Source organism: Rhinolophus ferrumequinum, chromosome 12 (genome assembly GCF_004115265.2).
Source record: "Rhinolophus ferrumequinum isolate MPI-CBG mRhiFer1 chromosome 12, mRhiFer1_v1.p, whole genome shotgun sequence".
In the NCBI taxonomy this organism is placed as follows: Eukaryota; Metazoa; Chordata; class Mammalia; order Chiroptera; family Rhinolophidae; genus Rhinolophus; species Rhinolophus ferrumequinum.
In genome coordinates this window covers 83,909,506-83,934,795 of record NC_046295.1, presented here as the reverse complement: position 1 = coordinate 83,934,795, position 25,290 = coordinate 83,909,506, and the positions used below count along the sequence as shown (strand labels likewise).

The following is a 25,290-nucleotide window of genomic DNA, read 5'->3' as shown; positions in this document are numbered from 1 at the left end:
ATGGTGTGGCCTCTGCATACAACACTTTGAAATTTCCACCCCACAAAAAAAATGCCCATGTGGCTCAACAGATCCACTTCTAGAAATATACTCCCAAAATTGAGAACAGGTGTTAAAGGCTGATATGTGAATCCACAGAAGCGCTGTTCACAATAGCAGAGACATAAACAATTCAAATGTCCATCTTAATCAGCAGTGAAAACTAAGTGACCAATCGTGCAGCTACACCAGGATTCTTTAATTTGGTGCAATTATGAACACATTTCATAATTTCTAGAAATACGTTTCCTCTTAGCACAAAAATTTTAATGTGGCAGAAGACATGTTTACTAATACACCCAAAAATATTTAGTTCATCTACAATAAATAGCAAAAAGTTGATAAATTGATGTTCGGTAATTAGTTCCATTATTCTCCTATTTGGAAACGGTCTAGACATTCAATAATAGCTATCCATCATATAATTTAGATAACAAAACTTTAAAATTTCAAGTTCCCAAAGACACCTAGAAAATCTTTTCAATGTATATATACAATGTAATTATCGCTTAAAAGTTTACCTAAATATCTTTTATTTTAATTGTACCTATTTTATATAGGTAGCAGTTAAAACTTTGAGATTTCAAAGTCAGTAATTACCAAAGCTATTTTCTTGGCATATTTTTTAACACAGATAATTTTTATAAACCCAGTTGAAAAAAATCTATTTTATGTCTATAATTTTCAAAGACATGACAGTGTAATCAAACCAAACTAAAACCAGCTTTAATATCAAATATTTCACCAGATCATAAAGTATTTGGGTTAGTTTGTATTTTATTTCTTACTTTATATAAGCATTTAATTTGTTCAAGCCAATCAAATATCACAAACTGGTAACACTATCCATAGCTACAAAACATCTTAACACACACAGACAAATACAAACTGGTGCCACCAGGAGATCACAAATTAACAGAATTAGTAATAACTATACAGAATGCACAAGATGTTTACCAAGAAAACAGCTGGTTGTCACAAGAACTCTGTAACACATTTTAGAAGTTGTTCTCATTCCAAGGACCCATCGTCTGTACATGGACAGTGAGGTCTAAATAGTGAGACACCAACCAGCCTACTTACAGCTCAGGCCAGGAAGCCAGAGGACCCTCCACACAGAGTGCAGAGGAAGCAGCCCTCCCAGAGCCAAAGGGTCACCCCCAAAGACATTCAGAGAAAGCACAGACCTTCCTCACACAGGCAGTAGGGATGGTGGGGTGGACAGGGTCTCTCCGGTCTCCCACAAAATGTGAGGCACCTCCAGCCCCAAAACCACTAATTTGTGGCTCCGGGCAGGTGCTACTGGACCGGGATCTGTCCAACACTAACGGGTAAGGAAGGCTGGGGGGACAGATGCCCCTTATGGGCAGAGGCCCCTCAGGACACACTCCCCTGGGAGCTGGCACGGCCAGGCAGAGGCACACTGGGAACCCCAGCTTCTCCCACTGGCCACCAGGCTCAATGGAGTAAGTGCACCTAGCCGATGGTGGGGACCGGAGAGGATTAGCTTCCTCGGTCACAAAGCCAAGCTCCCGGGACACAGAGCGAGAAAGAAAGAAAAACCTCAAGTGGTTTTTAGACGGGGACCCACAGCAAAGTTTCTGGACAGAACCGCTTAACTCCCCAGCCTGTGGGGCCGGCTCCATCGACAGGCTTATGGAAGCCTGTGCCTGTGTTCTGTCCCCGTGGTAGTTCCTTCTTAGGACAAATGACATGGAAGACACAGACACAGGAAAAATGAACATCTCTGGGAGGAAAGAATAAAGAAAACCCTAGAGTCTCTAGGTGCAAGAAGTTAGCTGCACAGATATTTTTCTCTGCCAATTTAAATTAAGAAAGGAGACGAAGAACTCGCACTCCTTCTAACTTCTACCCAACTGCTGACAGAGACCAGGAATTGTAATACATGTGCACCTAGAATTCACATAACCACGAAATTTCCAAAGACAGTGAGGAGAAATACAACATTTTAGACAAGGGTGGGAGTGGGTTCTCAGATTTCAGATGTAAAAATGGGAGATTTAAGGTAATATAGGGAAATCTGAACACAGGTGACAGGTAAATTTTTGTGAGGCTCCTGCATGGAGTCTTCCTGTCTCATGGTAAGGGGTTTTATTCTGTTCAGGGTTTTATTTGTGCTTCACAGACTTTAAGGAGGCAGGAAAAGGGGAGCCAGGCTGCCCGAGGGAGGCTTGTATTGTTAAAAGTGCCCCTTTTGAAATTTTTATTTTATTTAGCTCAGCAGTCGCGGGGCAGTTGTGGGCTGTGTTTACATTTCAGATCTACTGGGCAGAGGACCTGGGGGAGATGCAGAGTGTCATGCAGGGTCTCTGTGTCATGAAGAGTCTCCGGTCCCGCTCCCCGCACAAGAACGCAGAATGTGGTGAGGCCGTAAAGGAACACCCACGGAGCCATAGATAGGGGAGTCATACCACTGTATTCTCACGGGCAGCTGGATTGGAGACATAGGAAGTGGGCTCCACACGATGCGCAATCTGCCATCTGCTTCTCTGCCAAACAACCCACTTGATACCCGGAATCCGCACTTGCTAGCTTAGCCATGGCAGTTATATTAGTGGCCAATGGCTAACTGGTCGCAGCTGATGGCCAACTACTTAGAGCTGATGGCCCATCTACTACCCGAGCCAGCACCTTTCCACGTGAGGCCAAGAGCCTGGAAACTGCTCTCTGGGACTGTCCACACACAGAGACTTGGTCTTTTCTATCAGACTGAGAAATCAGCTTCCATTTTTGTCAAGTTTATGATTAGTTATTAAATCTTTTAAAACCTTTTTCAACATACCAGTTCTCAAAATCTTAAATCTCCAGCAAGATTTTTAATATTTGCACATCTATTGATTTTCCCTTCTGCCTTTTTTAAACGTTACGTTGATATTAGTGTCTGATAAGACCCAAGAAGCTAAATAACTCATTCAAAAGATTAAGAATAGTTACATTTCCTCGAATTCATTTGTATTGAAAATGGGGTCTTTCTCTAGGGTGAAATAAAACAGCTGTTTGCCATGATAGTTCTCTAACAGTTTTTTCCAATTTAGAAGTTTTCCCAATTCAAAGGATCCATATACTCTGGCCACTGATGAGAGGATTTTAATAGCTACTCAAACCAATAACCCTTTTCACAGCTTAACCAAGGAAGCCAAAGGATTTCTGTCCCTATGGTATTTCCTTGTCATGATAAATGACACAAGAGACATAGACACACAAAAAACAACCATCTCTGGGAGGAAAGATTCAGTAAAGAAAACCCGTGAGTCGTGGCTCCGCCAATGTGCACGTAGAGGAGAGAAACAGGACCTGCCGCACTTCTACATTCTCCCAAACCCACAAATAGACCAGGAAGAACGACAGGGAGAACAAACACACCGCTTACCTCTGATGGTGATTGTCCTTGAGCTCCCAGCTGCAGCCGTTTCCAGGAGCCAGCAGTGTCCCGGCCAGTAATTCTCCTCGCAGCCTCCCCAATACTGTGGGGGCTTAACAATTATTTCTTTTGCTCTAACCTAGTAAGTGTGTTACCGGAGAGCAGGTCAGAGTCATCACAGGAAGGCGTTCCAGGATGTAGGAACAACGCCTCATGAACAAAGGCAAGCAGGCCGAGGAAGTATTAAAAGAAAGAAAATATATTCCCAAAACACAAGAGTGGACAAGCCCAGTCAAGCGACTGTGCTGGAACAAAGAAAATTTAGGATTATATTTGAATGAGGGCGCGAAATATTCAGGGTTGGAGTCACCAGTGATCCCAGGGCATTCCCAGGGCGTTCCCAGCGTGCGTCTATCTTGAAGACTCCTTCCCACTGGGAGGCGGGATTCCCCTGCAGGAACTGTCCTGAGGACACAAGGGTGGAGATTTTTCCCAGCCTGCAATGCTAATAGTGTTATAATCCATTACAATTAGCTGTAGCTGCACCTTTTCTTCAGAATGATCTCATCTGTCTTTTCGTTTCCCCTCAGATCTTCCTTCCTTTCCTCCCACCTCTCCCCAAGGCACTGTTCTCTCTGACTATAGTAACAACTTCCACCTGAGCTAATTAACAGGCTCAGATTGGTAAAATAAAAACTAATTTTAATATATGAGCATGGGTAACTCACAAACACGTGAAAATTACAAAGACAGTGAAGTCAGATTGGGTGCTTTGCAGATAATTTAGGAAGAGAGGCACACTCACGTAATTTACATTGTTGTGAGACAACACAGAAGAAAATGGGACGTGGGGGAAGGGTGGTCAGCAGGCTCCCTGGGTGTCTTCCGCCTTATGCTAATGACTTTATACCAAGGTTCCCCTCCTAAACCAGGTCTTTCCATCAGAATCTCTTAGGCAGGAAAGGGGGATGGTCAAAGTTCTTTGAGTCTTGTTTCTTAACCATCTTAAAGTCAATATTCCCAAAGGCAAAACTTTTTGTCCTCTTCATTCCTGCTTTTGAAACTGTAATAGAAGTTTCACATCCAGGAGTTAAATTGGTAGATAGTCCCATATTTCATTGATCTAATCACTCAGTCCTTAGAATAAGGTAATTTAAATTGTTGAATCTTATTGCATGACGCAGTGATGTAGATACACTCCAAAATTTCACCTTTTATTAAATATCTGATTACTTGCTTCGATGGGGAAGAAACTTTCCTCTACCCTCAAGGTTATTTTGGCTGCTCTAATAATCAAGTATTTGTGACACAGATCTAGTAAGACAAAATAAGCAGATTTAATACATACATATGGGAACCCCGCACAGAGGAGAGAGTCAGAGACCCCACATTCAGGAGAAGTAGGAAGATAGGAAACAAGGGTAGATAAGGCATCCTGAGCTAGGGATGAAGTAAGGTCCCTTGGGAGCTTGAAAAGGTCACTGCAGGGTGGTGACAAGAGCAGATGTTTCATGAATATCTTGAACCTAGTCAGACAGACAGATGTTGACAGACACCGAAGGAGAAGGTCCGACAGGGACAGAAACAGATGGAGAATGTGGGGTGTGGGGTGCTGAGCTGCTGCCAGCCCACGGTTACTGACTGCGTGTGTGACCAGTGGGTTTGGGATCTCTTGGCGTGTCCTTGGCTGACTCTGCACTGTTTTCCCAGGTCTTCCATATGCCTTTAGACCCCCCAGGACTGGAGTTCCCACACCAGGTCAGACCTCTGGACCTGAGGGTGGCACCAGCCTTGGACAAGACACCTTATGCCAGGGCAAGGCTGACAGACTGTACCCCAACCCTCAGGACAGGCCAGCTACCATAGCTGTGCAGAGGAATGTCTGTTCCAGCAAAGCTGCCCCAGGAGCGGGGTGTTCGGCTCCCCCTGCAAATGCTGCACCTGGAGTGGAGTTTCCAAGGCCCCTTCAGCCCCAGCGCCCAGGCCAGAGCCTGGGATCCCAACACAGCCTGCCTCCCCTGCTCTCCCTGGGGTCTGCGGTCTGGCTCCTGAAGCCCCCTCTCCCCCCCCCTTCCTGTTCCCAGCGCTGCTCCTCATGGGCTTCCTGAAACTGAGCTTTCATACGTATAAACTGCTCCATTGCCTTTCGGAGAGTTTCCGCCGACACCACACCCTGCTCGCTGCACCATGTGTCATGCAGAGTGACATGCGGGGTCTCAGCTCCCACTCCCCACATAAGAACGCAGGACATGGTGAGGCCAAAAAGGAACACCCACGGAGCCATAGATAGGGGAGTCATACCACTATAGTCTCGCTGGTGGCTGGGTGAGACACACAAAGTAGGAGCCACACGATCCTCAATCCGTCTTTTCTCACCTGGCAACCAACCAACCAACGCAGTCATGACAGCCATATCAGGGGCCAATTGCCCAAGAGGCTACAGCCTATGGCCATCTAATCACAGTTGATGGTCATTTAATACCTGAGCCAACACCTTTCCACATGAGGCTGAGAGCCTGGAAACTGCACTTCTGGCTCTGTCCCCACAGATGCCAAAAAAATGTGTACACATTTTAAGAGATGTTACCTATGTAACAGTAGGTCACTGTAATCGGAAGTGTCTGGACACTGATGGGAACCACTATGAGCTCCTCTTGTCATTGCAGACGTCGAACGTGACTTGTATCATCTTTGTTATCATCTTTGTTATCAGTATATAGTGAGTATTACAATTTTAATACAGTTTTCCTTTCTTAAAATGAGTATACATTTTTTAGCACCATATATATACTGCATTTTTTATTTGATTTCATCTTTATTCCCTTTGAAGTATATTTTCCAGTAGCTGTGGTAAAGTGAAAGCCAACAACAACAACAAAATCAAGAACATGGTGTTTGAGGAGCAAAATCAGTTGAGATTTAGGGCAGCACAACCTGTGGATAAAATATTCTGAAATACATTCCATTTATAGCAAATCGTAAGATCGAACAGTGGAAACTCAGAGTGTTCTAGATATGAATACAAAACTCATGAGCTAAAGCAGTTAATTAGCCAAATTCATTTTCTTGCACAAAATTGACATAAAGTATAGACCATATAAGAGCAAGGTTTTCTACCCACTGGATGAACGGGCTGTAAAAAAAAAAAAATACTCATTTCAATGTCATTAAATTATATTTTCTAAATTTGAAGTGGTTCTGTGTTTTGGAATTAAATTGCTCTTTGGAGCAATTTAATGGACAGAAGCTAACTAAAATAAACATGTTAATTATGCTTTTTCATATCATAATACCTTTCCAATAATTTCTTTTTAATTAATTCTTGTGTGATACACATGTTCCTGTACTCGACCTTTCTATTAGCAGAATTTTAATTAAAGGTTGGCTGGGTATTTGTAAAATGCAATTTGTTTTGCATGTTACTTTTCTCACTTAAAAAAACACTCCTTAGAAATTATTCTCTGTTACAATCAATTAGAACCACCTTATCAGGTTTTAATTTCTTTAATGAAATGTAAACTCACACATCCTCACTCACTTTTCAAGTTGTGTGTGTAATATTCCACATTATGGGCAAACCTCTTTAACAAATCCTCTCCTGCTGAGCGCAGAGCACAGAGCCTGCTTCCTCACAGCCTCACAACAGTGACTCTTTTCCCCCAAAGTTTGAAATTCACTTTCCTCAGGTACCATGTCATTCTACATGTGGGCCTATATCATGCTGAGGGTACAGAGTACCAGACAGCCATTTCCAGGCTCTCGGCCTCACGTGGAGAGGTGCAGGCTCGCGCAGTAGGTGGCCAGCAGCTGTAATGAGTTAGCCAATTAGCCACTGATATAACTGCCGTGGCTTCGTTGGTTGATTGGTTGGTTGGCAGGCAGAAAACCGGCCAGTGGTTTGCGGATCAAGCGGCTTCTACTTCCTGTGTCTCTCCCAGCCACCAGCGAGACTGGGGAGCAGGAAGACCCCTTGTTGGGGTACTTGCGGATGTTTGCTTTTGTGTCTCCAACCCAGCCACCAGCGAGAATAGAGTGGTATGACTCCCCTATCAATGGCTCCATGGATGTTCTGTTTTGGCCTCACCATGCCCTGTGTTCTTGTGCGGGAGCGGGAGCTGAGACCCTGCATGACACGCGCTGTTATGGAAGCAGAGAAATCCAGCAGTCTGCAGGAAAGCTGGTGGGATCATTAGTCCGAGTATGAAGGTCCAGGAACCTGGAGCTCCAATGTCCGATGGCAGGAAAAGGTGAGAAGTCCAGCTCAAGAAAAAAGACAATTCCACCTCCCTCCACCTTTTGGTCCCATTCGGGACCACAGCCTGGATGCCCACCACCTGGGGAGGGCTGTCTTCTTTACTCAGTCGGATTCATATGCTACTCCCAAAAACACCTTCACAGACACACCCAGAAATAGTGTTTTACCACCTACCTGGCCGTCCCTGAGTGCTATTAAGGTAACAAATGAAATTAACTGTCACAGAGTCTACTTCTGCATTTCATATTTAATTATATTGAACTGACTATATTAATTTCCCAAAATGTACAGTCTTAATATTAATGTTTATAAGAAATTTCAATGTTCAATAGGCTAGCACACCCTTAATAGTTCTCTTAATGGTTTTCAAAATTTCCCTGCTATTCAAGCTTGCTTATTTTTACATATATTCTTTTTAATCAGCTTAAAAATTTGAATACTTAAATTATTTTAATTGGAGTGACAATGAAATTTACGTTAACGTACAAAACGGACATATTTAGAACACTGAGTCTTCCTACACAAGGACACGTGCCTTTGCATTTACTTCTGTTTTTTTCCTCTCTCATTAGCCTTTTCAATTTTTTATTTTGTTTCCAAGTCTTTTATTTTGCTTTTGGAGAATTGTGTTGTTGTTTTATTTTTGTTTTCATTTTGCTATTTTAGGTGGGTTCTTTTATTCTGTTGTATCTTCTTCTACTTTTTCTATCTTGAAGCTTGCTAGCTACACATTTTCTAAATTAATGTTTTAGTGGTTATCTAGTGATTACAATATGTAGCATTGACTTATCAACGTTTAATGTTACCTGATATTTTTCCTTCTTCGTGGACAATGGAGTTAGAAATAAGTGACAACTGTTTATAATCCTCCAAATTTGCATGTTACTGTTTATTCAACAAAACTCAAATGCTTTGCTAGGCAATTTAAAATGAACAGGCAATTTAAAATGAACAACTGTGAACAGGCTTCCCTGGGTGGGTAAGGCTTCCCACTTTCGAAAAGTGCGACTAGTGAGGTAGGCACCTTTTGAGGCTTTGTTATTATTTCCCCACCAACAGTGGTTCCTATGTGCTAGCATTTCAGCAGAGGACCAGTGGTTTAATGCATGTATAGTATCAAGGAGTGGGGATCTTGGAATTTCTAGTAGGACTAGTTAGTTTGTTATTTGGCCCAAGTTACAGTTTCAAATTTTTAGGGAACCAACAGTTACTAGACTTACAATGTTGTTTTTTCTTTTCTGGGTTCAATTGTTGGGCATTTCAATTTCAGTAGAAACAGCCCGATTCCAAAAAGAATCAGGTCAAAGTCTAGCACAGTTCCAAGAGAACAGCCAGATTTCAAAAGTCAGGCTGAAGTGCTGACCGAGTACTTACAAACAAAACGAGGCGTTTAATCAGAAAAGGACGAAGCCTTAAAATAGACCCGAATAGAATCTGGAGAGCTTCGAAAACAGAGCAGAAGCGCAGATTCAGAAGAAAGACTTACTGTCAAATTCCAGGGTCCGCAAGGAAGCTGACAGTTCAGAGGGCCCTGCGGGCACAACCCCAGAGATGCCAGGGGTGGGTCTTCTTTGGATCCCCATATGGGCCATCAAATAATGTCGACCCTAAAAATAAAAGTTATTTTACCAGCAAAAATGGGTTTACTCAGAAACGGCAAAGAATTGCAATTTTGGACAAGCAAACTATAGCAAAAATCATAGGCAAGTCCCACAAATAAAGGCGAGGAATGTGATTTTGAAAAGAAGAAGGCAGTTGGGAGGGGTCATTTTGAATGAAAGTCCATTGGGGAAAAGCCGAGTTCAGGGTGACGACGGTTTCTCATGCTGGGAATGAGATGCTGGGAAGTCAGTTTTTTGCGGGAGACTCACTGCGTATCTTTCTCATTGAGGCGTATAATTGATGATTTTTTCCCGTGGAGGATTCTTCTGTGAGGGTCTGTCATTGACCTCGGGTCGTACTATGTGAGAGCGCCCCCTTCTGGCTCCCCAACTCCACTTTACTGACATCTCCCTTTATTAAATTTCACAGTAATAAATCGACAGTTGGCTTATTTGCAATACATGGAAATCATGTTATATTTCTGTGATCAAAACTAGGAAAGGGCCAGAAACACTCTTCCCACTTAATCTTGTGAAAGCCAGTAGGTGTTAAACTGACCCTCCTCTGTGGATGCCGTCTTGGTATTTGATGTATTCTTTTTTATGCAAAATATTTGTAGTTTTTTCCTTTTTGTGTGGTTTTATCTATATTTTCTTATTTCAGAAGCCTTTTTAGACCTATATAACTTAAACGTGTCTATTACTCGTAATGCCAGTTGTTTGAGATTTAAAAATCTCCTAGAGGTTTTTCTAACATACTTATTATTTCATTTGTTCTGTTTGAACCTTTGAAACATATGGACGGACACAAAATAAAATTGTGTGTCTGCATCTTATCTCATCAGAATTTACTGAATTACAGTCCCCGTTCCCCCTCCCCATGTGATCTGATATTCACCACACACTAACTGGTAATATAGTTCTTGCTAAAAGTGGATTTTACATATTACATTGCTTTGTACACCTGAAACTAACAAATTTTTTAAAAGGGGGGGGGAAGTGGAGTTTAAATGGCATAAATGATCCTAGGAGAAAGTTTGGGATCCTGACTAAAGTCTGGTGGAACACAGAATCTTTGTCATTCCACAGATGGCCACGTCCACCCTAAAGACCTGCCGCGAGGTCCACGCTCCAGGCTCAGCCTGGGGGTGGACGCTGGTTCCTGAGGGGCAGGTCTTTCACCAACACCAGCTGCCTCGCGGAAGGCTTCTTGACAGACACTGGCAGGATCCAGAGCAGCCAATCCCTGCGGAGTGGGGAGGGACCTTCCACAGGAGGTGTGAAGAGCCGGCCGCCCGCTTCACTCCCCCACCCCCCGCCTAGGATTGGGTTCTGCTCCTGACTGACAGGTAGGCTCCGCCCCGTGCCCCACCCTCTTGGCTTCTTCTGTCCGCCAATTGGCGGGAGGACCCTATGATCGCAGCAGTGATTGGTGGGTTACGCCAGACACAGCTATATAGGCGGGTACCTCGCCCTCTGCCGCTTCTCAACTCCTGAGGGCAGGCGGGAACGGCGCGCAGGCTGGGGGGCGGCACTCGACCGGGTGAGCGGTGCGGCTGAAGAGCCCGGAGACTGACAGGAAAACGGGTCCTTTGCCATGTGAAACCCTTATAAACCCTTAACCTGAGACCTTCAAATTCCTGCCTCAGAGACTCTCGATCCCCTCACCCTGAGACGCTCCAAATCCTGTCAGCCTCGAAGGACCCCAAATCCCGTCACCCTGAGGGACCCCAAATCCGCTAACCTGGAGGGACCGCAAATCTCCTCCAGATAGACACGAAATCCACTAATGCTTACATCCCAAACACCCTGAAAACCGAATTCCCCTCAGCCTGAGAAACCCCTCAGCATGAGAAACCCTAAGAACAGCACGCACCCGAAGCCCGATTCCCCAACCTCAGATCCTACATGCCCTCATCCTGGGAGCTCTTAATCTCTTTGGTTCGAAGACCCCAATTTACCGCAATGTCGGGAACCTAGAGCCCCGTAATGAGAGACCTCAAATCTCCCCAGCCTCAAAGATCCCAAATTCTCTCCGCCTGAGCATCTGAATCTCTTCAGCCTGAAAGACCCCGACTCTTGTCCCTGGAGACCGCAAATACCTCAGCCCCAGGGACCCAGACCTCCTCCACCTGAGACCGCAAAGCCTCTCGACCTGAGGCACCCAGTCCCTCCGCCTGGGGGACCCCAAAACCCCTCAGCCAGAGGGATGGCCGGCCCTTAGAGATGGAGGCTGCCCTCTGCCCAGATTTTCCCGGATTCCCAAACCCTTCTATGGGGAATATTCATTCCTGTCTCTGGAACAGTCCTGATGGTCGGCCAGACCCCATCCCTGCAGTCGGGCCTCGGAGTCTCCTTGAGGCTTCTCTGGCCTCGCCCCTCAGGACTCCCCTCAAACACCCTCAGCCACATCCCTCCAGATGCCTTTGCCACCTTTCCTGAGAAGGGCACAACTACAAGGGGGCGAAAAAAACCAAGCCCAGCTCCCAGTCGGCTGGTCTGTGATGGCCGGGGAGACCCTCCCGTGCCATCGGTGCCCCCCGAGACTTTCCCCCACGTGCTCTAATCCTTGCTGGGTCCCCACATCTTCCTTCTCTGGACACCCTGCCCAGATGGAGAAGACAGGCCAGGCCTGCCTCTGGGCATTGGTGGGGGCTGCCACCTCCTCTCAGCCCTTTCTCCCTCCACAGGCACCTTGGCCCGTACCAGCCTCTGAGCCAGAACGGGGTCCCCCAGTGGTCCCAGCACCATGAGCCCTGGCAGGTCCCCAGAGGAGAGCCCAGAAAGAAACACAAGGAGAAGAAGGTGGAAGCCCAAGGTGAGAAGTGGGGGAGGCCACGCCAGCCTGCAAGCGGGGCCTGTGGGAAGGATGGGGAGAGGGGCCTGGTGACCAGGAGCTGGTGCCCAGAAGACCAGACTACCCACCTGCACTGGTGGGCTCCCCTCGCTGTGCATGTGCACAGAATGGGGCGCTTGGTCCTGTCTGGAACGTGGGGGAGAACGGGACACTAGCGTCAGCAGCTGCTGTGTCGGGAAAGCTGGTATTGCTCCGTTCACCAGGGCACAGCAGGAGGGAGAGAACATCTGCATCCTTGGTTCACAGCGACCACCCGGAGGTCTCAGTCGACACCCTGCACACACGGGGCGGAGAAGGCCCCGCCCGAAGTGCTGACTTGTAGTAAGTTACTGATGCAACCTATTATTTTCTCGAGGCCAATGATGCTGTCAGAGACATTTCCATGTACTTCTCCAAGGAAGAATGGACAGCGATGGGAGACTGGGAGAAAACCCGGTACAGAAACGTGAAAAGGAACTACGAGGCAATGCTTGCTCTAGGTAACAGGACGAGCTGGGGACGTGAGCTTGGGAGCCCTGACACACTGTGTTACTCGGGCTCGCTCACTCTCAGGTGCTCATCTGCCTGCAGCTCCCTTCTGTGTGCAGAGCGACCTGGGGGGAGTTTTGTTCTTTTGTGTGAGGGCAGGGATGGCACTGACAGTGCCACACTCACGGTGCCACACTCACGGTGCCATGTTCTAGACCCTCTTGGCCCACCCAGTCCATCACAGTGAGTTGCTCTGGTGCTTTGTTCCTCCTTCAGGCTCTTCCCTTTCAGGACAGAGATTTTGCTTCGTTCCAGGTCTCAGAGCCTCTCGACCAGCTTTCATGTGTCAACACAGGCGGGCCATGAGACCCCAGGCAGATGACACTGAGGATTCTGATGAAGAATGGACTCCAAGGCGGCAAGGTGAGGGGCCAGGAGGACTCAGAGGTGCCGTCCTGAAACTGACCTGGGGTAGATCTGAGCTGCCAGTCAGGGGTTAAGGAAACAGTGTTTGCTTGTTCAGCAAACAAGATGCCCAGAAAAATGTGTACAATAATTACATATTTACAGATACATGAATAAGCAGTAACTGTATAGAAACCTGAAAGTGAATAAGAAATAACAAATTCAGAATAGTTACATCCCAAGAGAAAGAGGAAGATCTAGCAGGTGACTTGCCAATGTCTGGGTTAGCTTTTTGTTTTTGCATTTTAACATAGAAATAAAAAGATCTGAAGCCGTTGTGGCAGAATCCTGACATTAGGCTAAATGGTGAATGTATATACATTTTCCAGTGCAATTCTCCATACTTTCCAAATGTTTACAATTTATCATTTTTAAAACAATTATTTTTGTTACACATTGATAAAGGGCAATTGCAGAAAACTTAGTTAAACTGTAACTCCACCAAAGAGCTTTCTAACACTAATCTCATAATAGTTCAGTTATTGGATTAAATGTCCTAGATGAGGAAATGATTAAGATATTATGTAAAGATATATAATTTATTTATGCATATTTTATCACAACACATGATTTTCTGACCCCAAAATGAACCTGATTTTTGTCTTGATTCTGGGGGAGGTTTTCAGACAGCTGTTCCAGACAGACAGATAGCTGATGTCTCCCACATGGCCCCTTGGCAACCACCATTCTATTTTTCTCCCATAAATTTGATTACTTTAGATAGCTTCCATAACTGGAATCATGTGGTGTTTGTCTTTTTGTGTTTGGTTTATTTTACTCAGTGTAATGTCCTCAGGGTTCATCCATGTTGTACCATATGATGTGATTTCTTTCTTTGTTAAGGCTGAATAGTATTCTATTGTATGCATTTACCATATTTTCTTTGTCCGTTTGTCCATCGATGGACATTTAGATTGCTTTCCCATCTTTGCTATTGTGAATAATGCTGCCATGGGGGTGCAAATATTTATTCAATATCCTGTTTTCAATTATTTTGAATACATACCCAAAATTTGGATTGATAGATCATATGGCAGTTCTATTTATAATTTTTTTTTAAAGGAGGGCGCAGCTCACAGTGGCCCATGTGGGGATCAAACCGGTAACTTTGGTGTTATCAGCACCACGCTCTAACAAACTGAGCTAACCCCCTATTTATAATTTTTTGAGGAATGTTTATACTATTTTCCATAGTGGCTGAACCATTTTGCATTCCCACCAACAATGTGTAGGGGTTCTAATATCTCCACATTCCTGCCAACACTTGTTATATGACACTTCATTGTAGCTTTCATTTGCATTTCCCTTTGATTAGGGGTATTGATCATCTTTTCATATGCTTGACCGTTTATATATAGGGTTTCAGTATATGACTGGGGGGAGGGGGAACATAATTCAGTCCATAGCACCCAGTTCTAATGGGATTATTTGATATTTTATTGTTGAGTTGTAGAAGTTCTTTATATATTCTGGATATTAACTCTTACCAGATAGATGTTTTCCAAAAATTTTCTCCAATTCCATATGTCGTCTGTGTGGTTTGTTGACTTTGTCTTTGCTGCACAGAAGTTTGTAAGTTTAATGTAGTCCCATTTGTCTATTTTTGCTTTTTTTTTTTTTTTTTTTTTAAGATTTTATTGGGGAAGAGGAATAGGACTTTACTGGAGAACAGTGTGTACTTCCAGGTCTTTTTTCCAAGTCAAGTTGTTGTCCTTTCAGTCTTAGTTGTGGAGGGCGCAGCTCAGCTCCAGGTCCAGTTGCCCTTGTTAGTTGCAGTGGGCACAACCCACCATCCCTTGCTGGTGTTGAACCGGCAACCTTGTGGTTGAGAGGACGCACTCCAACCAACTGAGCCATCCGGGAGCTCAGCGGCAGCTCAGCTCAAGGTGCCGTGTTCAATCTTAGTTGCAGGGGGCGGAGCCCACCATCCCTTGCGGGACTCGAGGAATTGAACTGGCAACCTTGTGGTTGAGAGCCCACTGGCCCATGTGGGAATCGAACCGGCAGCCTTCGGAGTTAGGAGCATGGAGCTCCAACCGCCTGAGCCACCGGGCCGGCCCTATTTTTGCTTTTGATGCTTGTGCTTTTGGTGTCATATCAAAGAAAGCATTGCCTATTTGAAGCTTTTCCTCTAAGAGTTTTATAGTTTCAGGTCTTACAATTAGGTTTTTAAGCTGTCTTGAGTGGATTTCTATATATATGCTGTATGACAAGGGTCCATCTTCATTTTTTTTGGTGAGTGGATATTCTGTTTTCCCAGCATTGTTTGTTGAAGAGATTATCTTTTTGTCATTGTGTAGTCTTTGCACCCTTGATGAAGATCATTTGACCATTTACTCAAGAGTGTCCTTCCAGGCTTGCTACTGTGTTCCACTGGCTTGTGGTTCTGTCTTTATGCCAATACTATGCTGTTTTGAGTACTGTAAGTTTGTAGTATGTTTTGAAATCAGCAAATGTGAGACCTCCAGCTTTGTTCTTTCTCAAGATTGTATTTTGCGTTTCAGGATGTTTAGAGATTCCATATTTAAGATGCTTTTTCTCTTTCTGCAAAAAATACCATTGGGATTACATTAGTGGATGAAAAAGGGGTTCTACGGAAAGTAACTTCACAGGGTGATCTGATCATAAATTCCTAACTGGGCAAGTCAGGGTGGGCAGTCACTCCCCGGTCATAGAACTGTTTAGTAAAAGGCTTCTGTTTGCCTTAAGCAAGCCCTGTTTATTGTTTCTGTGCATCTACATTCACACACCTTTGAAATGCCTCTTTTCAGTCACCTTTGAAGCTTGACCACCCTCAAGAGAGCACAGAATCTTGTTAGATCTCTTGTAGTCCACTCCCCACCTTGCTTTTTCCCACCTTCAGGTAATCTTCCTTACATTCCCTCCTTAATGCTAAATGCATAAAAGAAGCTGAAAAATGTTATTTTGAGAAGCATTTTTCTCAGTCTGTTGAGCTCTTGCTTCCAGGCTTATATTGTTTGGCTCAAATCAATTTTGATAAAAATTATCTACTGTTTAGACATTGACACTTTGAATCTTTAGATTGTTTTAGGCAGTATGGACAGCTTTACAGTATTAAGTCTCCCAATCCATGAGCATGAAATGTCTTTCCATTTACTTGTGTCTTTAACTTTATGTCACCAGTGTTTTATCATTTTCAGTGTACAAGTTTTTAACCTCCTTGGTTTGGGTTTTTAACTTTTTTTTCTTTGCTCATTTTTTAAAATTAATTTCAGGTGTACAAAACAATGTAATAGACAGTTACACCCCTCACAAAGTGATAACCCCCCTCCCCCAACCTACTAGCCCTCTGATATCGTATACAGCTGTTACAATTCCATTGACTCTATTCCCTATGCTGTACTCCACATCCTGTGATCATATATATGAAATTATAGTTGACATTCAATATTACTTAGCTTCAGCTTCAGGTGTACAGTGCAGCGGTCAGGCATCTACACCGTCCTAGGTTTATTTTTTTTCATTTTATTTATTTATTTTTTTACAGATTTTATTGGGGAAGGGGAACAGAACTTTTTTTTTATTGGGGAATAGCGTGTACTTCCAGGACTTTTTTCCAAGTCAAGTTGTCCTTTCAGTCTTAGTTGTGGAGGGTGCCGTTCAGCTTCAAGTTGTTGTCCTCTCAGTCTTAGTTGTGGAGGGCACAGCTCAGCTCCAGGTCCAGTTGCCGTTGCTAGTTGCAGGGGGCACAACCCACCATCCCTTGTGGGACTCGAGGAATCAAAATGGCAACCTTGAGGTTGAGAGTTGGCGCTCCAACCAACTGAGCCATCCAGGAGCTCAGCGGCAGCTCAGCTCAAGGTGCCATGTTCAATCTTAGTTGCAGGGGGCGCTGCCCACCATCCTTTGCGGGACTCGAGGAATCGAACTGGTAACCTTGTGGTTGAGAGCCCACTGGCCCATGTGGGACTCGAACCGGCAGCCTTCGGAGTTAGGAGCATGGAGCTCTAACCGCCTGAGCCACCGGGCCGGCCCCTAGGTTTATTTTTAATTAATTCTTTTTAATGCTATTATAGAAGGGATTGTTTTCTTAAGTTCCTTTTTGGATTGTTCGTTGTTAGTGCATAGAAATACAACTGATTTTTGACTGTTGATTTTGTAACTTGGAATTTTGCTGAATTGATTTATTAGTTCTAACAGGATTTTTTGTGGAGTCTTTAGGAATTTCTAGACATAACAGCATGTCATCTGCAAAAAGATGTAATCTTACTTTTTGCTTTCCAAATTAGATGACTCTGTTTCCTTTTTTGTCTAACGCTCTGGCTAGGACTTCTAGTACTATGTTTGTTTCATAAAATTTCCTGGGGCTCAGAGACAAAAGAAAGAGGCTGACAACTCCATCATTACATCAAGCGTTTATTAAGGGAACTTACACGAGATGCCTCTTGGGCTACAGCAAAGCACCATGGATGTCCTCCGCGAAGTATGGCAGGAGAACAGGGCAAGATGGATGGTGGTATGGAGTTTGGCCACCCCAGATAAGAATGACCTCCTTATATGCCATCTTGGGGAAGGGTAATGGCCTTTTCCAGGAACCGGCATGAACCAGCGTAGTGGAAGGGTCGATCACACAGTCTCTGGGGAATCTGGGGAAGCAATCTCTGTTCTGGCCTGCATCTAACCAGACCTAGCGCGAGGGACCGACATCAGTCATCTCAGGGAACAGTTTCTCCTCCACAGTGTTGAGTAGAAGTGGCAAGAGTGGGCATCCTTGCCTTGTTCTTGATCTTGGAGGAAAAGCTTTTCAGTTTTTCACTGTAGAGCAAAATGTTACAGATGGACTTTTCATATATGACCTTTATATTGAGGTAATTTCATTCTGTTCCTAGTTTGTGGAGTATTTTTGTCATGAAAGGCCAATTTATTTTTTAAATAAATGTAATAGATACCTTATGAACATAGGATGAAACATAGATGAGGCTTTGTCTATTTTTAAACATTTTAAGAAAATTAGTTGATGCCCCCAATAGAAGCATAAGCCTTAATGGTACCTCAGAAACCATTTCCAGTGGTTTGTACTTGTCAATCTCTGATTCAGAATTCTTTGTCCCCAGTAAGAATCTCCAGATTTTGGAAACACTTACCAACCAAAACACTGCTTTCTCATCACCTTTTAGTCAAACCTTCTCGGGTGGACTTCAGAGTGGGACAGAGTAAACACCAGAAGGTGAGTAGTTCCCAAATCCTGTTGTAGAGAAAATCTTCCTCGTGGATCCAAATGCAGGTAAGAGAAGGAATTGCAGACTGTTCTAGGGACTGCTGCCTTCCTTTCCTGGTCTCTTCTACACAGTGTGATATCTTCATCATTTTAATAGTGAATAACACACAGCAACAACACGAGCTGCCACTTGTTTTATTTTCACAATATTTCAGACTTTAAGAATTTTACATGAATACACTTACAACAATTCTGAGGTAGGTACTATAACTATCACCATTTATAGATGAGGAAACTGAGGTTTCAGAGTTACAGAAATGTCTGATTATGTGTCTGAGAGCACAGTGTCAGGGGTAGTGCAATCTAATCCAAAGCTCCTTCTCTAAACCACTTACAAACTCATTAGAACATCATAGTTTTACAAAATTTGCACTGTCTCATCCATACGTTTATATTGTTCATCTGACTGATGAGCTCAACCTCGGTTCTTTCTGCTATGCTACATTGAGAGGTGCACGACAACCCTGACTCAGGGAAGCTTTCTGGTATGCAGGCAGTTTGTGCATGAATGGTCCCAGGGGAGGGAGGATAGAGGACCCCAGCCTCAGAGCCTCGCCCTCTAAGTAAAGGAATCACCTTCCGTCACTGAGGAGCCTCAGGGCTGATGACTGAGAAGCAACAGATAATACAATTTTAGGACTTCATGTCGGTCACTCACTATTCTACAGACACTCACCCCCCTGTAAGGTCTTCATATAAGTCACTCACCATTCTACAGACATTCGTCCCTCTGTAAGGACTTCATGTCAATCGCTCACTATTCCACATCCCTCTGGAAGTGATTTCAAATGCTCATTCCTGCAGGTGGAAGTAACAGCTTCTTTCTCTGAGCTTAATCAGGTGACGATCATGTAATCTGGAATTGTTTAGAATCAATGCTTCCCTCTGTACTGCGAGCTCTTTGAGAGGCTGCTCCACACGTGATTCTTCTCAGAAGTCCCTGGACCAGCTCAGGTCCCCTGAGGGCCCCCTGAATGTTTTCTGAATGAGTGATTTCAAATTTACAAATTAAAATAGAAGTAAGAGGGTCAATGAATGCTGAAGATAATATCTGTCACTTTTCAAAAATGGAGACGGCTGAAGGGGTACGTTGATAGTAGGACTGTAATCTCACTTCCATATTGTATTAAATAGCTCACAAAAAACTTTGGTGAATGTTATTACATGTCATGGTCACTAACTCATTAAGAATGACCATGTTATGGATCAGGAAACTAAAGAGAACTACCTAGTGGTACAACCTTATTAAATCAGAATTGATGGGAAACAGTTAATCGAATTACAAATACTTTCCAAGATAGAGCAATTTGCAACTTTCAGCATAATTTTGTCGTCTAGATACGTATGTTTCTCCCAACCATTTCTTTGTTCTATTCCCAATCTCTCTCACTCCTACTTTTACGGAAAAAGTTGGAAGGAAAGAGCCTTAAGGCATGGGTTCTAGTCTTGGACTCATTACCCACATAGGCCCTTTCTGTTCCAACATTCATACTCCCCAGGAACTTCCAAGGGTGGTCGAAGTAGTAATTAAAATCATGCCTGTGAAAACACGTCATAAACCCTAAAGAATTAAAGAAACACATGTTATCTCTTAATATGTGGCTGTCACATTGAAGGTAACGTCCAGGGCACCATCAAGAAACAAACCTAGTTTGAAGGAATTGTCAGGAACCACAAATTTGCTGAAGGCAAGTGGCTCAGAGCAGACCCAGAAACCAATGTCCCCTCCTGGAGAAGCAAACACCTCTGGACAGCACGCTAGACAAAAATCAGGTAAGAGAAAATAATTTGGGGACTGTAGTTCCTCTGAATCCTCTGGAAAAGTTGATAAGTATGGCTGAGGTATGTGGGGTGGACTTTGGGTAGGCCTGGGTTTAAGGTGGGCTAAGCTGAGAACTCAGGTTAGCTCTGGGGCTTTGGGCGACTCTTATACATTCTGTGGGTTCCTGAATGCTAATCTATAAAGTGAAGATAAGGATACAAAGCTCACACATTGTTTGAAAGCATTAAATTACATTTCAAAGAATTGACACATCCAAGTTGTCCAATAAATCCATCTGTCATAATAGGGACCATACTTTCTTGGTGTTATATGCTCAATGCCTAACACATAATGGGCCCACAACAAATATTTTCTGAATGAGTAACTGTGAATGAACCATTTTGTAAATAGAAAGACTGGGAAGTTAACCCTGATAATGTGAAGAGCTAGAAACTAACATTGAATCAGCCATCTGTAGTCAGTGTGGAGTCTGAGTCTCTGAACCAACAGTTAAGGGAGGACAAACAGAAAAACAGGTGACAATTTGATAGATTTTGTGTTTTCTGGCAAAACAGGGACTAACATTACAGAGCCCACCAACCTCACTCACCTTCTCTTCTCCAACTTAGGACTCAGGAAAAAGGAGATTGAAGTGAAGATGTACAGCCTACGGGAAAGAAAGGGCCATGCATACCAAGAGGTCAGCGAGCCCCAGGATGACGACTACCTGTGTAAGTGACCTTTACAAACAAGGCTGTTATGTCTTGATACAATAGTTTCATCTGGTCATTTGGCCTAGAGTACAGGATTGAGGCTCAGTGATGTGACTGCCTGGACTCTCTCTGAAGCTTCTTACATCCAGGAACACACACTACACCTTCCCTAATCCCTGTTGCTCTTGCCTCTAGATTGTGAGAAGTGTCAGAACTTCTTCATTGAAAGCTGTGCTACTCATGGGTCCCCTACATTTGTGAAGGACAGTGTGGTAGAAAAGGGGCACCCCAACCGCTCAGCCCTCACTCTGCCTCCTGGGCTGAGAATCAGAGTGTCGGGCATCCCTGAGGCGGGGCTTGGAGTGTGGAACGAGGCGTCCGATCTGCCGCTGGGTCTGAACTTTGGCCCCTACGAGGGCCAGATCACAGAAGATGAAGAGGCGGCCAACAGTGGATACTCCTGGCTGGTGAGAAGCATCTACCTGTCCCCTGTCCCCTGTGGGTTGGGGGCCCCACCTACATGCTGGCTTGTGCACGGGAACAATATGGTTAGCTCTGTGTGCTGAGTGCACTTTGCATGAACATGGCGCTCCCATTTAAAGACCAGAGGGTAAGTGGGAGCAAAGTGGTGCAGACACAGCAGAGGGGCCCCTCGGTGAGGTGCTCCTGCTGAGTGGACAGATCGGCTCAGACGTGTAGATGGTGAGCGAGAAGCACATCATGTGGTCACAGCTGGCAGTGGGATCCATGCAGGCTGAAAGCGCCTGGATGCCGGTGGAGTAGAACAACTCTTCTACTGCCTCCCCACCAAAACAAAGCCTTTAACTTCTTTCCCTGAACCTCAGATCACCAAAGGGAGAAACTGCTATCAGTATGTGGATGGAAAGGACGAATCCCAGTCCAACTGGATGAGGTAAGGCCAGTAGGTGTCTGGGTTCCAGACAGGACCTTCATCAATCACAGGCCCCTGGTCCTTCCCTTCTCATCAAGCCTCACTCAATGGTCCCCTTGATCCCCTGCTCTTTTCTCCACACAGTGCTCTTTCGTACTGAGAGACATGAAGAAAAAAGGAGATAAAATATGGCACATGTCCTCAAAATGGAACTTTCTATGCTGGACACACTTTGGGCCCTGGAAAAATCTGGAAGGGAAAGAGATTCACTGGGGACCCTGGATTCATACTTTAATCTAATGAACACTTATTCAGACAGTGGATTCCTTACATACACAGATCACACAACCCTAGTCCTTATGGAGGACTTACTGCAGACAGACATGAAACAATTGATTTTAGAAATAAATTTAACTATAATTTTCCTATTTTCGAGAAGTTCACAGTGCCAGGGTACCCTAAAACAAGGGACCTTTTGACCTGTGAGGAGAGCAAAGCACCCTAGCCTTGGTTCTAAACAGACCTGGGTCCTGCAGATGGCAGAGCATGACTGAACCAGTCTGGCCATGGGCACCTTGGCCTCCTGATCCAGTCCCTTTCCTTGAGGGGTTCTCTTTTATGGGGGATACAGAATGTGAATGAGCTTTATTGTCCTGTCTTACTGGGCTGTGACAGAGACCTCCAAGAGCGGGGGAAGCTTTCTAGGCAGCACTTGGACGTAGGAGTCCACAGGACATTGTGCAATGGGCTTAGATGTGGACAGAAGGTCCCCCAGGAGTGCAAGGGGCAGTGGGCGACGTCAGAGCCTGAAGGCTTTCAGTATCAGGAGGGGAGCTGGACAGGGATCGGGCACATAGTGGGAACTTAGCACCTTTGTTTTCCTTCCTTTTGCCTGTCTCGATCCCAGGTATGTGAACTGTGCCCGGGATGACGAAGAGCAGAACCTGGTGGCCTTTCAGTATCACAGGCAGATTTTCTACCGAACCTGCCAGGTCATCAGGCCAGGCTGTGAACTGCTGGTCTGGTACGGGGACGAGTACGGCCAGGAGCTGGGCAGCAAGTGGGGCAGCAAGTGGAAGCAAGAGCTCGGGGCAGAGACAGGTGGGCAGTGCGGTTCTTTTTCAAAATGGAAAGAAAAGAAGGGGTTCTTGGAAATGCTCATGGTCCAACTCCTAGGGTACAATCCAGTCTAATGTCAGTCAAGTTTCAAATCAGTTGCTTCAGAAATGGATTCATTTCACATGTTTGACTCTTAGGAACAATTTATATATATATATATTTTTTTGTTCTGATCTTTTTATCCCCCAGCTGCATTTCAGATTGAAATCCTTTCACAGTCAATGGGACCTGACCCTCTTGTCTTGTCCAATCTGAGTCCCACTTCCCGACAAGAGATCCAGGCTCATAGGGGTCCTCAAGCAAGTACCTTTTGAATGGGAGGCTCAGATTCAGCTTTAAGCAGATGCTCCCTTTAGCCACGACTCCATCCTGCCTGACGCATTTGTGGATCTCCAGGCTAGGTGATCCTGACTTCACAGATCCTTTCCCCACATAGGATGTCACTAAGGACAATTCCACCTAAGGAATGAAGAGTGTTCTTAGCTCTCAACACAGTAAAATAACTGCAGACACTGTCTCAGTAATACGCTTCTTAAAAGGCAAAATTCAGACAAGTACATTTGAGGTTTTAATTGGCGTTATTCATGAGTCAGCAGAAACCCATGTAGCATCTACCAGGGCGCCCCAAAGGGTGGTAAAAAAATGGACAGTTTTTATATGGAGAAGGATGGGCAAGGGAGCGATTAGCAAAAGAAAAGATTATGCGGGCGCTGGGACAGCTTTGGGGAGAAGAGTTTTTATCCTGTAGACTGCCTCTTCTTTCCATGGGGTGGGATAAAGAGGGTCCACAGATGCCCTCAGTGGTATTGACCAGAAAATTCCAGAATGGTTGATGAAGACAGTTTCTAGGAGAGGCTGAAAATGAAAATGCAGTTAGATCGGGTATCAAATCTAGTGTGTTTTCATGAGCTTTTAGCATGAGTGACGCATTTGGGGCCTGTGGTTTTTCTCTTTCATGTGACTTAGAAGATTCTTGTCTATGGGGAAGGGCCACTGCAGTGCCATCTATAAAAGGACTGAAACTGTCTCTGATGCTTCTTGGAAGTCCCCAGTGTGGACAGTATGTAGAAAAGGCCCTTGACAGGGGCTTTCTGGATCTGTGAAGATGTAGCGCAGAACAATGGAATGAAAACGTAGACTGTAAAGCAACACTTTGTGGGAGGCAGAGCCTCCCTTGTCGACACACTGAGACCGACCAGTGGGGCCGGTCTCACCAGGACACAGCACACAGCCCAGGGAGCCTTGTCAACACCTGCCCTGACCCCAACTTTCTTTTCCAGCAGGACCAGAGCCAGAGATCCATCCCTGTCCCTCCTGCTCTCTGGCCTTCTCCACTCAGAAATTCCTCAGCCAGCACGTGGGCCGCAGTCACTCCTCTCAGGTCCTTCCAGCGACATCAGCAGGGAAGCACCTCCAGTCGGAGGAACCCTGCCCAGAGGATCAGAGTCAGCAGCAGCAAGGGACTGATGCACACAGCCGGGATGACAATGCTGAAGGTCAAGAGGTCAAAGAAAGGTCCAAACCTTTGCTTAAAAGGATCAGGCAGAGGAGGATTTCAGGGGCCTTTTCGAAACCACCCACTGGGCAAATGGGGAGCTGTAGGGAGCATGAAAAAATGGTGGAGGGAGAGCCCAGGACAGGCCAGAAAGTGCACCCAGAGCACAGAGGCAAATTATCTGTGGGAGTAGGAATGTCAAGAACTGTAAGAGTCAAGCAAGGCTTTGGTGATGGGTCACATCTCATTCAGCACCAGGGGACACACTCAGGGGAGCCCTATGTTTGCAGCGAGTGTGGGCGAGGCTTCAGTGTAAAGTCAAATCTCATCACACACCAGAGGACACACTCAGGGGAGAAGCCCTATGTTTGCAGGGAGTGTGGGCGAGGCTTCAGTGTAAAGTCAAATCTCATCACACACCAGAGGACACACTCAGGGGAGAAGCCCTATGTTTGCAGGGAGTGTGGGCGAGGCTTCAGTGTAAAGTCATATCTCATCATACACCAGAGGACACACTCAGGGGAGAAGCCCTATGTTTGCAGGGAGTGTGGGCGAGGCTTCAGTGTAAAGTCAAATCTCATCATACACCAGAGGACACACTCAGGGGAGAAGCCCTATGTTTGCAGGGAGTGTGGGCGAGGCTTCAGTGTAAAGTCATGTCTCATCAGACACCAGAGGACACACTCAGGGGAGAAGCCCTATGTTTGCAGGGAGTGTGGGCGAGGCTTCAGTGTAAAGTCATATCTCATCAGACACCAGAGGACACACTCAGGGGAGAAGCCCTATGTTTGCAGGGAGTGTGGGCGAGGCTTCAGTGTAAAGTCATATCTCATCATACACCAGAGGACACACTCAGGGGAGCCCTATGTTTGCAGCGAGTGTGGGCGAGGCTTCAGTGTAAAGTCATATCTCATCAGACACCAGAGGACACACTCAGGGGAGAAGCCCTATGTTTGCAGGGAGTGTGGGCGAGGCTTCAGTGTAAAGTCAAATCTCATCACAC

General features: G+C 45.1%; 1 protein-coding gene across 1 annotated transcript; it reads left to right on the top strand.

The window, feature by feature from the left end:
• The first annotated feature begins 7,621 nt into the window (after nt 1-7,621).
• LOC117031606 (probable histone-lysine N-methyltransferase PRDM7) lies at nt 7,622-24,624 on the top strand. The gene is made up of 9 exons (XM_033122081.1): nt 7,622-7,668; nt 11,968-12,095; nt 12,918-13,025; nt 19,900-20,079; nt 20,698-20,799; nt 20,977-21,248; nt 21,627-21,694; nt 22,581-22,850; nt 23,898-24,624. The coding sequence occupies exons 1-9, from the start codon at nt 7,622-7,624 to the stop codon at nt 24,478-24,480; spliced, it is 1,758 nt and encodes a 585-aa protein (XP_032977972.1). The 3' UTR covers nt 24,481-24,624.
• Nucleotides 24,625-25,290: the final 666 nt, after the last annotated feature.

Bases quoted from the DNA above. Each gene is read 5' to 3' on its own strand.
- LOC117031606 (XM_033122081.1), top strand. From the start codon at position 7,622: ATGAAGGTCCAGGAACCTGGAGCTCCAATGTCCGATGGCAGGAAAAG. The intron at 12,096-12,917 runs GTGAGAAGTGGG...GCTTCGTTCCAG, and splicing joins GAAGAAGGTGGAAGCCCAAG to GTCTCAGAGCCTCTCGACCA. The intron at 21,249-21,626 runs GTGAGAAGCATC...CCTGAACCTCAG, and splicing joins ACAGTGGATACTCCTGGCTG to ATCACCAAAGGGAGAAACTG.